The sequence below is a fragment of the Pinus tabuliformis genome, chromosome 1_1 (genome assembly GCF_031772625.1).
Source record: "Pinus tabuliformis cultivar Carrire ecotype Pingquan chromosome 1_1, CPIR1, whole genome shotgun sequence".
Taxonomy (NCBI): domain Eukaryota; kingdom Viridiplantae; phylum Streptophyta; class Pinopsida; order Pinales; family Pinaceae; genus Pinus; species Pinus tabuliformis.
Window position 1 is genome coordinate 170,316,614 of NC_142297.1, and position 14,410 is coordinate 170,331,023.

Here is a 14,410-nt window from a genome sequence, read left to right on the forward strand (position 1 = left end):
CCTTCTTCGATGTCAAAATTAGCGAGCTCAGGAGGCTTCTCTCCAATCTTTTTGAGCATAGGAATAAAATCTTAAATCAAACTAAATAATTCATTTTCTTTAGGTCCAATAAACCAAAATTTGTTCTCAATGGACCTTAACCACCACCATCATCATCAATAAAAACTAAGATATCTTAATTTTAATTTTAGATCTATCAAATATTAAAACTAATGAAATCTTTAGACTCCTAAAACTTTTTCAAATTTTGCATTTTTAAAAATTTAATTCAATTAACAATGTGTAGATATAAAATTAAAAAGAATTTATACTCATAATATTATAATACTAAATAAACAATACTAAAATATAATAAATTTTTAAATTATAAATTTTTCAAATTTATCATATATATTTTAAATATCTTTTTATTAAATAATTTTAAATAAATATATATCACATCATTATTTTGTATATTAATATAATAATTTATATTAATATTACATATTAACATTATATTGTTCTCTGATATAAACAAAAAAATATATATATATATATATATAAATAATTTTTGTAAGTTAATATTTGTAAGGAGTCCTATGACAGTACACCAACTTATGAGTAACCCAAACCAAAACTGTATATTTATAGATTTATTTTCATTGCAACATCCCAAAATAAATAGACAATGTCATGTTAAAAGTATTTATATATATATAACCTTAGTGTTTTGATGCGATTCTTCCACATCTCAATATGTATCTGAATATGGGGCAAGCTTCATAGACTATTACAACAATATTTAATGTTGAAGATCAATCACAGGCTTACTTTTAGAATCGGCTGTCTTCTCAAAACCTTAACGCTAAGTCTTTCACTTTTTATACGTGACAAATTCAATGAGGATGTGCGAATTCAATGGACGTTGATGTTATCAGGATTTCTGGAATAGGAAAAATGTATTTTGTTTTATAACTCATTCATTCCCAGTTCCAAATTTCAAATGGACTCTTAACTCAAAGTAAGCCCTTATTGCTCACCATAATGTTGACCTGGCTATAGGACATCAGCCCTTTATTATAATTTCATATACTTTCTTTTAGGAACATTGCAGCATGTTCGCTTAACAACCCACGAATTGATAGTCAACCATGAGATGACCGGCGTTGCGTCCTTTGCCATCGGTGTCGATTTGGTTGAAAACACTCGCATCCAAATCCAGTCCACCATTGGAGCACTGATCAACAATTCTCGCTATCACAGATGCGCCAGTGTCTCTGTTAGTAACCTGTGTCAACAAATATAAATCAGATATTTGGTTGATAAGGAAAGATCATTTCTGAATATTTCAGAATTAATAAATATTTAGTTGTTGAAATAGGGTCATTCTTGTCCGGGTATTAGATTATTTAGTGGTTGGTATAATGAGAGGTTATTCTTGTCTGGGTATTAGACTATTTAGTGGTTGGCATAATGAGAGGTTATTCCCTTCACTCAGTTTTAAATTACTGGTAATTTTTGGAGTAGGCTCTTCCACCTGGCCGAATGGGTTCTTGCTAAATCAATAAATTCATGGTATATCTAACTTAAGGGCTGTTGGCTATAATTTTGGGGTTGGTGTTATAGTGGCAGCTGCTAGGTTTGATCTTGCCTTGCCCAGATTACTCCAATTTGTTATCCATTCAACATAATAAAAAAAATAAAAAATAAATAAATAATTATTCTTATCTAGATTGAATATCTGAAAATTATTCCAAAATTTGATAAACAATAAAACTAGAACATTCCTCTATCAAATTCCAAAATATCCCTAAAACCTACCGTCATGAACCATAAAAATTTAACATTCTAAATTTGTCGAACATGCACATAAATATATATTGAACATATACGAGTCTACAAAATGAAATGCATATACATACCTTCAAGCATTTTCCACAGGATGCCTGGCCATGGGGGCCAACAGGGCCACAGAAGGCAGTCCACCCATATTTCTTCCTCCATTCCAGAGGCTTGCTGGCATCCCAGGTAGCACAGTATGCAGAGGCCTTACCCAAATCCCAGCCAATGCTTTGTGGGTTATAGTAATTATAAGTTGCCCTCACATTGGACGCTTGCTGCGCCTCACATGAGCTCATGACAATTGCCAGGACCACAACGGCCATTATCACAACACCTGCAATCTTCATTCTCACAGACAGACAGAATGCCACAAACAGTTTTTTGATGTAACTGAGAGATGGAGGAGAAGTGAATGGAAGTGAGTATTTATAACAAGCCAGAGGGGCTATGTGGGCACTGTTCAAAACCATTAGAGTCGTGCTAAAACAGCTTACATGAATGTACTCGAGTCATCCTAGGCGGCTGTTCAACGCTAAATGGAACTCGAGTCATCCTAGGCGGCTGTCCAACGCTAAATGGAGGGACCCTGGAATAATTGCTAATCCAATATTTTTACTTGGGTCTGTTCAAGGCATTGAAATATTCCAATGGATTTGCATGCTCGGTTTTGGATATCACGTCACCCTCTAGATGATTGAGAAATTTTGTGCAAAATCGTTCCCGTCGGTTACCCACAAAGGGTTTTTTTATTGATCGCTTGCTACATGGTCAAGGATGTGTTGCACCAGTCTCGTGTCGAATTTGTCTGGTAGATGAGCATCCGAGATATTGGAGTTTAGCGTTTCAGATAATGACCAAGTTTTCCTCTGATACGACTTATTTTTCATGGATATTGTTCTTTTCTCTGGAGCACTAAGAATCTAACTAAATTAACATTAAAAGTCAAATTTTCTGTCGTTATTTTTCGCCCACTAAGATGAAAAGTCACTTTGAGATACCCGAAGTCCGAGCTAACGTCAATTTATTCAACTATATACATATTTTTTTTTAATTATAAATGAAAACTATATACATCATTCGTGGGTATCATTTTAATAGACTTTATTTAGACTACAAGTATAATGTTGGTTTGTTCCATGTTCTAGTGGCTTTCTTTATTTTTTTTCAAAGTTTATTCCTAGATAATTCAACGACTTTCATTATCCACTTAAATATTGTGACCCACATAACATTATCCACTTAAATATTGTGACCCACATATCAGATTGTGTAAACCCATGTTTATGTCATTTTCTCCCACTCCAAGGTTTAGAGTCTACGGTTGGACGTAAACCAAAACTTTGGCATTGGTGGTGAACGATTGACTATCATGCATTTTTACTTAACTTACAATTATCTGGAGGCTATCTTATTTCCCTTTCACCACAGTGTATTCAACTGACAAATGGGTATCGGTTTCTTTCTTGGTGGAATACATGTATAAACTAAGGGTTCGCTACCTCATTTCTTGTATTTCCGGGCTCCAACAGGAACCCGCCACGCCTAAGCCTCCAGGATCCATGTGATCCCCACGTGTGCCTCAATACTCGGATATCATGGACGGCAAGGTTTCGTTTAGCATGATCTAGCGCTGGAGGTGGCAATGGCTCTCCCCTATCCTAACTTAGGGTTTGAGTTCTTCTCACTCACTAGGGTTCTTTTCGTTGTTTCCGAGGTTAGTGGCGTGCTAGTAGAGCACTGTCGTGATGTTTACTGGTATACTAGCAACTGTATGTGCATTTCCCAGTTCGTGGCTAGTACACATCCTTTCCAAACCCGAATTATTCGTAAATACAACTGCCACGTAAGGTTTAAATTCTGTTTTCTTTAGTTTTTATTGGTACATCCTGATTAGAATTCTCGGTCTTTTCATGATTGTCGGTGTATTCAGTTTCTGGGACTATGCTTTTGAGCTTTTATATTCTATGTAACGGATTATAATTGATCACAAAAAATTTATTGGTACATCTTGATTAGAATGCTCTGTGTTTTCATAACTATTTGTGTATTCAGTTTATGGGACTATGCTTTTGAGCTTTCATATATTTTGTAACGGATTATAATCGATGACAATGAAAATGAACGTTTAGTAAGGTCTCTATTCTATTTGTAATATTTATACACATATTTATTTTAATCATAGTTAGAGTGATTAACATTTGAATATGAATACAATTGTTGTTACTGTAGTTGTTTTAGTTATTTTAGTTACTATTCAGGGTTTCTCAAGGGCAAATATTGATTACTTTGTTCGAGTTCTCTTTATTTATGAATGCATGTACAAAAATTAGAGTTGTGGCGATCAATGTTTCATTTAGCAAAACTTTCATTGTCTCGGGCTTCGAATGAAAGATTTCATTTTGCAGAAGTAGGCTTCTTTCACATAGTGAAAGCTTTGGACAAGGAAAGTTTTGCACTATAAAACATTTACTATGACTAAATCAGATTTTTATAATAATAAATTTTATCAATTTGTATAAAAAAAAATAGACTTATGAGACAATATTTTTTTTGCTCAAGTTGAAAGCAATATTTCATAATAATACATTAAACTATGGGTTTTATTTTCAAAGAATTGTGAAAAAAATCCATATTCCATTTTGCAATAGTCAATGATAGGTTAATCTTTGTTAGTAATTTAGTTATACATGTGTACATTTTCTTTTCTTAAAGCAAATAAAAATTTAAAGACATCGTTGGTGCTAGAGTATAAGTCCATTTTATTGTGAATCGCGGACATTAAAGCTTTCATTATGTAGAAGAGGTTTCCTTCCCACAATGAAATCATTCATTAAAAAGATATAAAGTTAACATCATAAATATAAACTAAATTAATTTAACTTTATGACAAAATTAAATCTATTTAATAATAAATTTTATCAATTGCCAAAAAACAATTATTAATATTATTATAAAGGCAAATTCATTCATTTTTGAATGCATGTAGCAAAGCTTCACTGAGAAAACTGAGAACCATAATTGTAACAACTTGTTTTAGTGTTGTAGGGAAGTCAAGGGTTGATATCCTTTTGAGGAAAAAAGTGAATTGGTTGAAAAGGAATTGATTCAACAAGTAGATCTAGGAAGAATTGTGGAAGATGAGATCTTGTTATAGATCTTATAAAAGTGAATGTGATGTTTATGCTAACTTGGTCATTAAAAATAATTTTGTTTGCACGACTGAATTAGTAGCAACTGCCACAACAAGTATGCTATGTCAGAGAAGAAGGACCAACTAAAGATCTTAGATGAAAAATGGAGATAGAACCCAACAACAAACTATGAATAGTGAGCAGCTCAAGATGCAACAAACAACAATTTGAAATATGAGGAGAAAGAGTGCTCAAGAATAGGTTCCACTTCAGAGAAGTTAGAGAAGAGAAGATACAAGGAGGATGACTTAGTATGGGTGACAAGTAGCATATTTATTAAAGAGAAAATAAGGGCTTGTTGCACCTCACTAATAGACAAGGAGATTTCACAAGAGGAAGAGATGAAGATGATTGTTATTAGTCATAACAGGGGTTCAGAGGAAAGGTACAAGCATAAGAAGAAAAGTGTCGAAGCAGTTAGAATCAAAGGATGCATGATGATGAATTTTATAAGGAGATGGTTGAGTTAACCATAGAACTCAATCATGTGAAACAATTGTTACAAGAAATTCAAGATGACAAGAGTTATGGTTGGATAATGAACAAAAAGGAGGTGAGATGGTATTCCTTGCAAAGGAAGATGAGACAAAGGATATATTTTTGGAAAAAGAACTCACAACAATAGTTTTCAAGTGAAGATTGAACCAAGAGGTAATGGTCTTTTATTTTAAGTCGATTTGGATTAGTTATTGATTACAAGTAGAAATGATGAATGTTTTTAGATGAGGATGATGACAAGAAACCTTGTAGTAGAAAGTGAGGATGAACAACAAAGTTCTCAGTGGAAGAAGGTGAGTAAAATGCATGAAAAATCCAAAAGAGAAAAGAATGTTCAGATGAAGATTCCAGAGGAAAGGAAGGAGTCAACAAAAATATTGGAAGAAGACTAGGCATGGCAGAATCTTAGTTTGGTATTTACAAACAGGTTGATGAAGTCATTTTGTTACAGTAGCTTGTGTTCAACTCACCGTGAGCAGGGAAAAGCTCATGGAAGAAGGATATTTTTGACTACTAAGAGTCATAGTAAAGGTTCATAGAGAAGCCATAGTAGATGAAGCTAGGAGAACCTTGATAGAGAAGTAGCTAGAATCAAATTACAACTAGAGATGATGAGAGGACAACTACAAAAGTATGAGGAAGCTTGCGGTTAGAGATGAAATCTACGGAAGAAAGTGTAATGGAATTTTTTGTAGGTGAGTTTGGAACAGAGGTCAAATGCTCAGTGGAGGAGAAGATCAATGGGGTTGAGTTGCAACCATGGAATAATAGCTTAAGGGTGATGGACACATGTGATGAAGTAGATGAAGATTTAATGAGTAGCCTGAAGTAATCAAATTTTATCCAAAGCCCCAATTAGAAAATGAAATTGACAAAAGGAAAGTAGGAAGGTATAATTGGTTGTGTGAGAGACAACCTATGTTTTTGAGGAAATGTATTGGAAACTTTGAATAGTTTGACAATAAGTAAAGGTCAGAGTTCATAGTAGAAGTAATAGAAGAAGGTACAAGTTGATTAAAGATACAGTGAGAGATTCTTTTTATTACGCAGGTGTAGAGGAAAGTGAGGATATTTATAGCAGCTTAGAGCAACAAGTGCTCGATCGGATCTAGAGAAGAGAACTAGGAAAATTCCAAAAGCTCAAACTTAGGAGAAGGTTTGGTGAAGTATGGTGTAGCAAGGTGGAGACTTGTTATTACAGGGGTGTATTGCAACTCATGAGTTGAAATTTCTATGAAAATACCACATGCATATGACAAGGAGGTCATACATTTTCGTACCTCGGGAGTCTAATCCATGTGCATAGATGGAGCACAAGATTCAATGAAGATAGGAAAAAATAATGTCAATGTGATGGGATGGTCACATGATGATGGTGGGAGAAATTTAAATGTTTTTGTAGGAAATTGTAAATATCTACATTAGGGAGTGAGTATGGATTTTAGAATAAATTAGAGGAATTATTCCTTAATTTAAATATATTTTTAGTTTCCCTTATTTTGTGGAGAAGGGGAAACGATTCATCTTTTGACTCTTGGTTGTCCCATGTTTATCTTTCTTTTTTAAAGAGGAAGAGTGTTTGAGAAGAACAATGCAATGGAGCAGTGGAGAAGAAGAGAGGAGGAGGTCCAAAATGAAGGGAATACACAGAGGTTGAAAGAGGCATGGGTTGAATTGTATATCTAAATAGTTTAATATATGTTTGAATTTGAATAATGAGAAATTTGTTTATGTGCCTCTATGTGTGTTGACCTCTCTGTCTATAAATGGTTAATGAAGTTGTTGGTCTTTGGGCATATCGATTTCTGTCTATAAACGGTTACAATCGCCTTTTATTCCTATGCATTGTTGTCTTTAGAAATATGCAGTTGTAAAGTTGATTTGTATAAATACTATAAATGCGTCTAGAAGTGTGCTGATTGTATGCTTTAGGAACAAGTTGATTTATTATTCAAGAGAAATTTGGAGTTGAAATATTTACCCCTCTATGTATGAAGCTATAACTTCATATTGTTTCCATTGTTATCTATTTATGGATTGTGTGTAATTGTGGGTTGATTTCTATGTATTTCTTATCTTTGAAAGTTATTTCTTAATCCATTGAGTTATATTAATAATTTGTTCTTTGAAGCCTCCATCGTTGTGTTGTGTCCCTTTGTGTCTTGACTCTTGTTGTGTTAGCTTAAAGCTTGAGAAATAAAGTGTCTATGCATTCTCGAGGTTAGTGAGTATGTGGGGAATTTGCAATGTGGAACCCATTGTAAAACATAGCACCATTGTTTAGATTCAGTCAAGCCCTTTTGACCAAAATGTTATATGATTTATTTGGTTCCCCTGAGGGTAGAAATAATGTGCTCAAGAGTTGAGAAACTGTTCCTGTAGCTTATAGTTGTGCTAGCCTTGTTTGAGTTGTTGTGTTCATAGAGTGCCTGCATATAGAGAAAACAAAGCACCCTGTTTTGTTTAATGTTGTCCAAACCTTTCAAATTTGTTACTACTTGGTAAGTTCAAGTTAGAGCTGTAAATCCCCATGAAGGAGGGTGTATTAAGTCATGTGTAATGTTAGGAAGAAAATTTGGGCCATGTAGAATTTATTGGTAGCAAGGTTGAGTCGTTTCACCTTCCAGGAATTTAAAAAGACAATTTTTTTGAAGAGTTATGAAATTAGTAACACCTACAAGTTTTTACAATGGATCTACGAAATTAACTCATAGCACCTATAGCTAACAGTTTTCAGGGTTGCGCGTTAGGTTTCAAATGCCCGTTTTAGCCTGCCTATCACACCAATTGATAAGTTGAATCGAATGGAGTTGGATGAGGTTAAATAAAAAGGATTGGAAGGTGAGAGAGGTTATGATTTGACTTAATATTTTAAATAGTTCTTGAAATTTCATAATTGGGTTTAAAGAAACTGTTGTGGGTGTCTGTGGAGTATCCTGGGTTATTGGTCACTAGGGTAACACATCTCGGTCTGTCATCACTATTAGACAAGTAACTATGAATAATTCATCTCACATTGCAGAGCTTGCAAACTCTTAAATTGTTTTAATTTAAAATAAGTTGAATCCTAAGGAGGTTTTGATCCAAAAGGTGTATTTACTGCACATCTATGTTTTTTTTAATATGAGCACTTATTTATAAGAGTTGTAGAGAAAATCGAAAAGAGTCACAATGCTCCAAGAAAAAAATCAAGAACTAGAAATGAGTACTAGAAAAAATGATGAAGAAGAAAACACTAAAAAAAGTATAAGAAAAGAGGCACAAATCCTCCAAAACAATCTTCACCTTGCATATCCGGAACTTGTTTGACTCCATCTTTGAGTCAAAGAAAGAGAAAATATATTACAAGTGAAAAGTTGATTCATAGTAAGCTATCAGCTGGTAGAGATGTTGAAGAGCCTCATTGGACATTCATCCCAAACAAAACACACATCATTGAATCACCCAAATCCAAAAGTCTCCTGAAACCTAGAAGCATAGAACAGGATATGAACATGGAAATTGAAATATCTATGCTATCTAATTGGGTTAGTACTTGTTTAGAAGAAAATAAGAAAATAATGGAGCAAATTTCTAAAAATATTCTACTTTCAATGATCATCCTATCACTTTTCAAGATGAAAACTATAACTAGGAAAGTAAAACATTGAAAATTTAAAAAGTAAAGGTGCATAATAAAAAAGTCATTACAGTCAACAAACTCATGAGATTCCATCAAGCTACTAGTCACACACTTACATTTCTATTGACCAATAGGAAGCAAAGAACCTGATACTAGAAGTAAGAATAAAAGAGCTAGAAAATTCTCTAAATCCAGGTCCTTTGTTGATGACTCCACTCACAATATGGACACTACCATCAACAATTTTAACTGCCAGCACATCCCCTGGACCTATTAAATATATAAAACTCCTTAATGTATTCAATTATCATATTATCATTAATATATGCCAAAGATTAGAAATCATTGAGCATGCATGGAAAACAACTTTTGATCTACTACATTTAGCGTAGGAAATCAACTCATTTGCCAATTTTCTTAAAAGTAATGTTAACAAGGAAAAACATTTTATTAATAATTACTTACTTATTTTTAGTCAAAGACTTGAATTTTTGTCTAATCTCGACAAAAAAAAATAAAAAGGAGCTAACAAATTCTAATTGATTGAAGAAAATGGAAGTTGGATGGTCTAAAAGAATCAGTCCACTAGAAAATATTATTTCTGAATGTGAAAGCGTAAATAATAGAAGAGGTGATCAATTTCTGGAGGTAGTGAAATTTTTTAAAGACCTAAATGGTCCATGCATCATAGGTGATTATGAATTGATCACAAAAGAGACACTAATAGATGAATTGGAAAGGTTAGAAGAGTTGATGGAAAAATAGTTTGATGGTATAATTGATTTTACTATAGAAGAATTTTTGTTACTATTGAAGAAGAGAAGTGTTGGTACTATTTTATTGCCATTCTTTTCTTCTAAAAATCCATCATTTATCTATCATTTTCCTCCATAAACTGCTCATAGTCCATTGAAATTGATTAATGAAGCATTATAATTGTTATTTTACATTAAATTTAATTTATGGATTTTTATGTTAAAAATTGAAAATTTTCAACAAAATTACGGGATGTCATGACTTCCTGTAATTGGTTTATGTTGTGACACATGGCATGGCAAGAAGATCAAAACAGAGGATAAGGACGTGATTCTAGGATGTACATACATGGTGAAAGATCTATTCAGCATCGAATCTGGAGCTCTTGAATATATGGTCAATGCTGGTCAAACCCAGACTTTTTGGTTGTAAAAGTAGCAAAAATCTGAAGTTACCTAAACTGATTTCGTTTTGTTTTAGAAATCAGTTAGGATTAGAAAAAACAAACCTAGCCTTTTGATTGTAAAAGCAGAAACATCTGAAGCGATAATGCATGTACATTTGGATGTTAATGGTAATAACTAGGAGGAGACAAGAGCAAGCTTAAGGCTGTGTATTGCAGAACTCTGTTCTAGTATGTAATTAATTTTACAGAACTTAATCACAGGCAGCGTTTCATCAATTATATTGTTTATGTGTTAAATTTTTCATCACCTGAAGTTTTCTAAGTATGCCATCGAAGCGTGGAAGGGACCTACATGAAGATTGGTACACTGTCGTTTCATTTTCATAGGATTTAGCCTTCAAATCTAAATAGTGTTTGATGTTATTTCCTTGTTTGTGAGTTTATTAATTCAATTAGAAGTTCTAGCGAGTGTTATTGTATGATTCATGGTGATAGCTTTAAAAATTCAATTGCTAAATTATTGAACAAGACCTTGTAAAAGGTTTAATTGAACATTGAATTTCAAAGTATCTCTATGGACTCTGTTTTCATGAATTTGAGTTTTAGTATGCTTAAAAGAGTTCTTGGTTTTCATGAATGCTTAGTGTGTTAGCTGGAAAGAGTTTTTGTGAATGATATCGTTGTAAGAGGATTGAAGACTCAGACTAGTAACACTCTGTTTTAGAAAAGCTAATTAAATTAGAGGATATAGGTGTTTAAATTGTGAAAGGAAACATATTCCAATCTCTTGTAAAAGAGTGATATAGCCTGTCACAGTAGACACTTATCTAGGTAGATGAGATCCTTTTAGGTCTAAAAATTTTAGACACGTGCCTCTAAGTTTACTTGCCTTGGTTGACATTAAATTTAGTCTAATCTGGACCCCTGGATTGGTCACTACATTTTGGCGTCGTTGTCGTGGAGGCGTAACTAGAGGATTTCTATAAAAAAAAGACATAAACAAAAACAAACAAAAACATAGATTTAATTCTAATTCATCATTTTAGAAGTCATGTTTACTTATGTCTAGATCTAGAGATGATAAAGGTAGATTCATAAAAACCCCCCATCCAAAAACTAATTCACCACTAGGAGCAGACCCTTTAGGAAAAGTTGAATACACAACACCAGCTGGGAAAGTCACCATACAAAAATTAGAGGATAAACTGAAATCAGGGCGAAGACTCACACTCATTGAGAAGAAAATTCTATTGGCACACGAAACACAGAAGAAACATCTCCCTGAATCCTCTATAAAAAGAGAAAGTAGCACAATAACTCAACAATCTCTCCTTGAACCTACTGATTTTGAAAAATCTCAAGAAGGAGAAAAATCACTAGAACAACTTTTCTTTGAAACAAGTGACACTAAACAAGAAATTAAATCAACAGAGGAACCTATCAAAATGGTTGAGGAAGGAGATGGATCAGCAAGAGGAACACAAAATCAAGGTCGAAGAGAGGAGGAAGAGTCAACCTTTAAATTTCCTATTCAAGAACCAGGAGAAGATGAGGAAATAAAAATGAAAAACATACCTCCATCTGTGTTACCAAACTTTTATGGCATGGATTCAGAAGATCTAGATTCGTTCTTGTTTGAATTTGACATAGTATGCTGCACATATGGTTACACAGATGATGCCCATAGGCTTAGAATCTTCCCAGCAACATTAAAGGCATCAGCATTAAAATGGTTCATGGGACTTGGTGAACATGCAATAACTGATTGGGATGGCATGAGAAGAATATTCCTAAAGAAATACCAACCTTATTGTAGATCAAAAGATTCTAAATATGATATCTTTAGAATGAATCAACAAGAGGATGAAAGTTTAGAGGAGTACTTGGAATGATTTGCTTACAATTTACAAAAATCAAAACATAGAACCATGTCTCTTGATTTGATTCGAACAATATTTTTGAAGGGCATTCGAGAGGAATACTTAGATGATCTTAATTTGATGGGCAAAGGTGATATTTCCACTTTACCTTTCGAATAAATTGCTGATTTATGTGAAAAGTATTCAAGGAGCAAAGCCATATATGGAAAAAGAGCTCTATCATCTAAAGCCACAAAATCTGCTTCAGCAAGTGTCACAAGGGCTGAAATAGGAAACCTGTTAGAAGAATTCAAAACAGATCTATTAAGTACCTTAGGAACTCAAATTGACACTCTGAAGGAAAAGAAAAGACAAGAAGAGGAAGATCAATTAATGGCTGTCTTTTGTCCAAAATGCCGGAAGAAACATGCCTTGAAAGACTGCCCATTAGAAAACGTTCAAGTTTGCGCCTTTTGTACTGAAAATCATGATATATTTCATTGATCTAAAGTCAAGATTTTGCAGAATTGTAATGTGGAAGCAGCTAACATAGATATGGAGAATGTGTATTTCATGGGCGCTAAGAGACTGTGGCAACCTAGACCTCCACCTCTAGGTATGTTTCCAAACCAAAATTTGCAATTTCCTGCACAAGATCAAATGTATGCTTAGAATTCTTGGAATGTACCCATGCCATGGCAACACCAAAATTACCCACAGCAACAATGGAAACCATCTCAGCAATACTCTCAACAATATCAACCATATCCTCAACCATACCAACCATATTCTCAGCCATATCAATAGTATCATTAGCCATATCCGCAATATCCTCAAACATATCAGCAATATCCTCAGTAGAAAGTTGTTTATCAACACCAAAACACTCAACAAGCATTGCCTGCTTCTCCACCAATAAATCCACCTCACTTACAACTCCCATCTAACCAACAACCTCCTAGACCCACTTAGATTCCTGCTCAACCTGTACCAAATCCAAATAACAGAGCAGAGAGACCAGCTTATAATGTAGATGAGGGACCATCATATCCCACATTACCTTTACAAAATATCGCGCTGAGGTCTGGTAAGGTACCTCAAAAAGAACCTCCAATAGCTAAAAAACAAGAAGAAAACGAAGAAAATGAAAACGAAACTCCAACTCAAAGGAAACAAAATGATGACATCAAAAATAAACAAATGCAACCGTTGCATCCACCACGTTTTCCAGAACGATTGGTCCAAGCAAAACTTCCCATGTCTATACCACAGTTTGATGTTTTAGATGAGCTAAAGAATGTCTATATAAAAATTCCACTATTGCAAGCCATAAAAGACATTCCCATATATACTAAAGAAATCAAAGAACTATGCCTCAAGAAGCCTACCAGAAAAAGAGTTGATCCACAAACTATTCATGTTATTGGACATGTAGCTGGCCTTATGACCAACACCATTTCAATGAAAAAGTATGTTGATCCTGGTATTCCGAGAGTCACTACAATCATTAACAACATACATATTCCAAACACCTTAAGTGACCTTGGGGCCGCAATAAATGTGACGACTCTTGAAACAATGAAAACACTGCAGCTCACAAACTTGCAGCACACAACAATTGTTCTAGAACTAGCTGATAGGTCTAAAGTGATTCCTGAAGGGATTTTGGAGGACATAATTGTTTCACTAGACTCTTGGGAGTATCCAGTGGACTTTTTAGTTCTTCATCCAAAATCTAATTTAGGAGGACACCCTATCATCCTTGGTACACCATGGTTAGCAACTGTTGATGCATTCATAGGATGTAGATTGGGTAATATGATTATTTCATGAGGAACTGAAAGAAAACAACTCACTCTTTACCCATCAGCACAATCACCAGCAATAGCACACAATTTATGGCTTGATGATAAATACAATGATAAGGAAGAAGTTCAATCTGTTTTTAACATCAATCAAATCTATGATTTTCAAGAACATAATAATGATGATTTGGTAGAATTCTTCCTTTCTCAACCTGATATTTCTGAAGAATTAAGAAATGACCAATACCATGTTGCAGATGAACTTTTAGCAAAAAATTTTCAAGAAACATGTACCATTCATTCTTTGCAAACAACATTTCAGAACATTTTTCCCATTCAATCTATCACAAACACACAGAGCAAGACCATAGACATTAGTCCAGGAAAAACTTTGAATATTAGCACTCACCTAGACTCATCTCAGGAGGAAAAATTGATTCAATTACTGAGTA

The 14,410-nt window shown here is 33.9% G+C and overlaps 1 protein-coding gene across 1 annotated transcript; it reads right to left on the reverse strand.

Annotated features, from left to right (window-relative positions):
- Positions 1 to 928: 928 nt before the first annotated feature.
- On the reverse strand, positions 929 to 2,224 carry LOC149212118 (pathogenesis-related protein PR-4-like). The gene is made up of 2 exons (XM_089390568.1): positions 1,902 to 2,224; positions 929 to 1,267 (listed from the first exon to the last, which is right to left on the reverse strand). The coding sequence occupies exons 1-2, from the start codon at positions 2,166 to 2,168 to the stop codon at positions 1,103 to 1,105; spliced, it is 432 nt and encodes a 143-aa protein (XP_089246694.1). The 5' UTR covers positions 2,169 to 2,224; the 3' UTR covers positions 929 to 1,102.
- Between the last annotated feature and the right edge of the window lie 12,186 nt (positions 2,225 to 14,410).

Excerpts from the sequence above, each read along its gene's own strand:
- LOC149212118 (XM_089390568.1), bottom strand. The coding sequence starts at position 2,168 with ATGAAGATTGCAGGTGTTGTGATAATGGCCGTTGTGGTCCTGGCAATT. Across the intron at positions 1,268-1,901 it reads CCTGTGGAAAATGCTTGAAG|GTTACTAACAGAGACACTGG; the intron begins GTATGTATATGC and ends TTGTTGACACAG.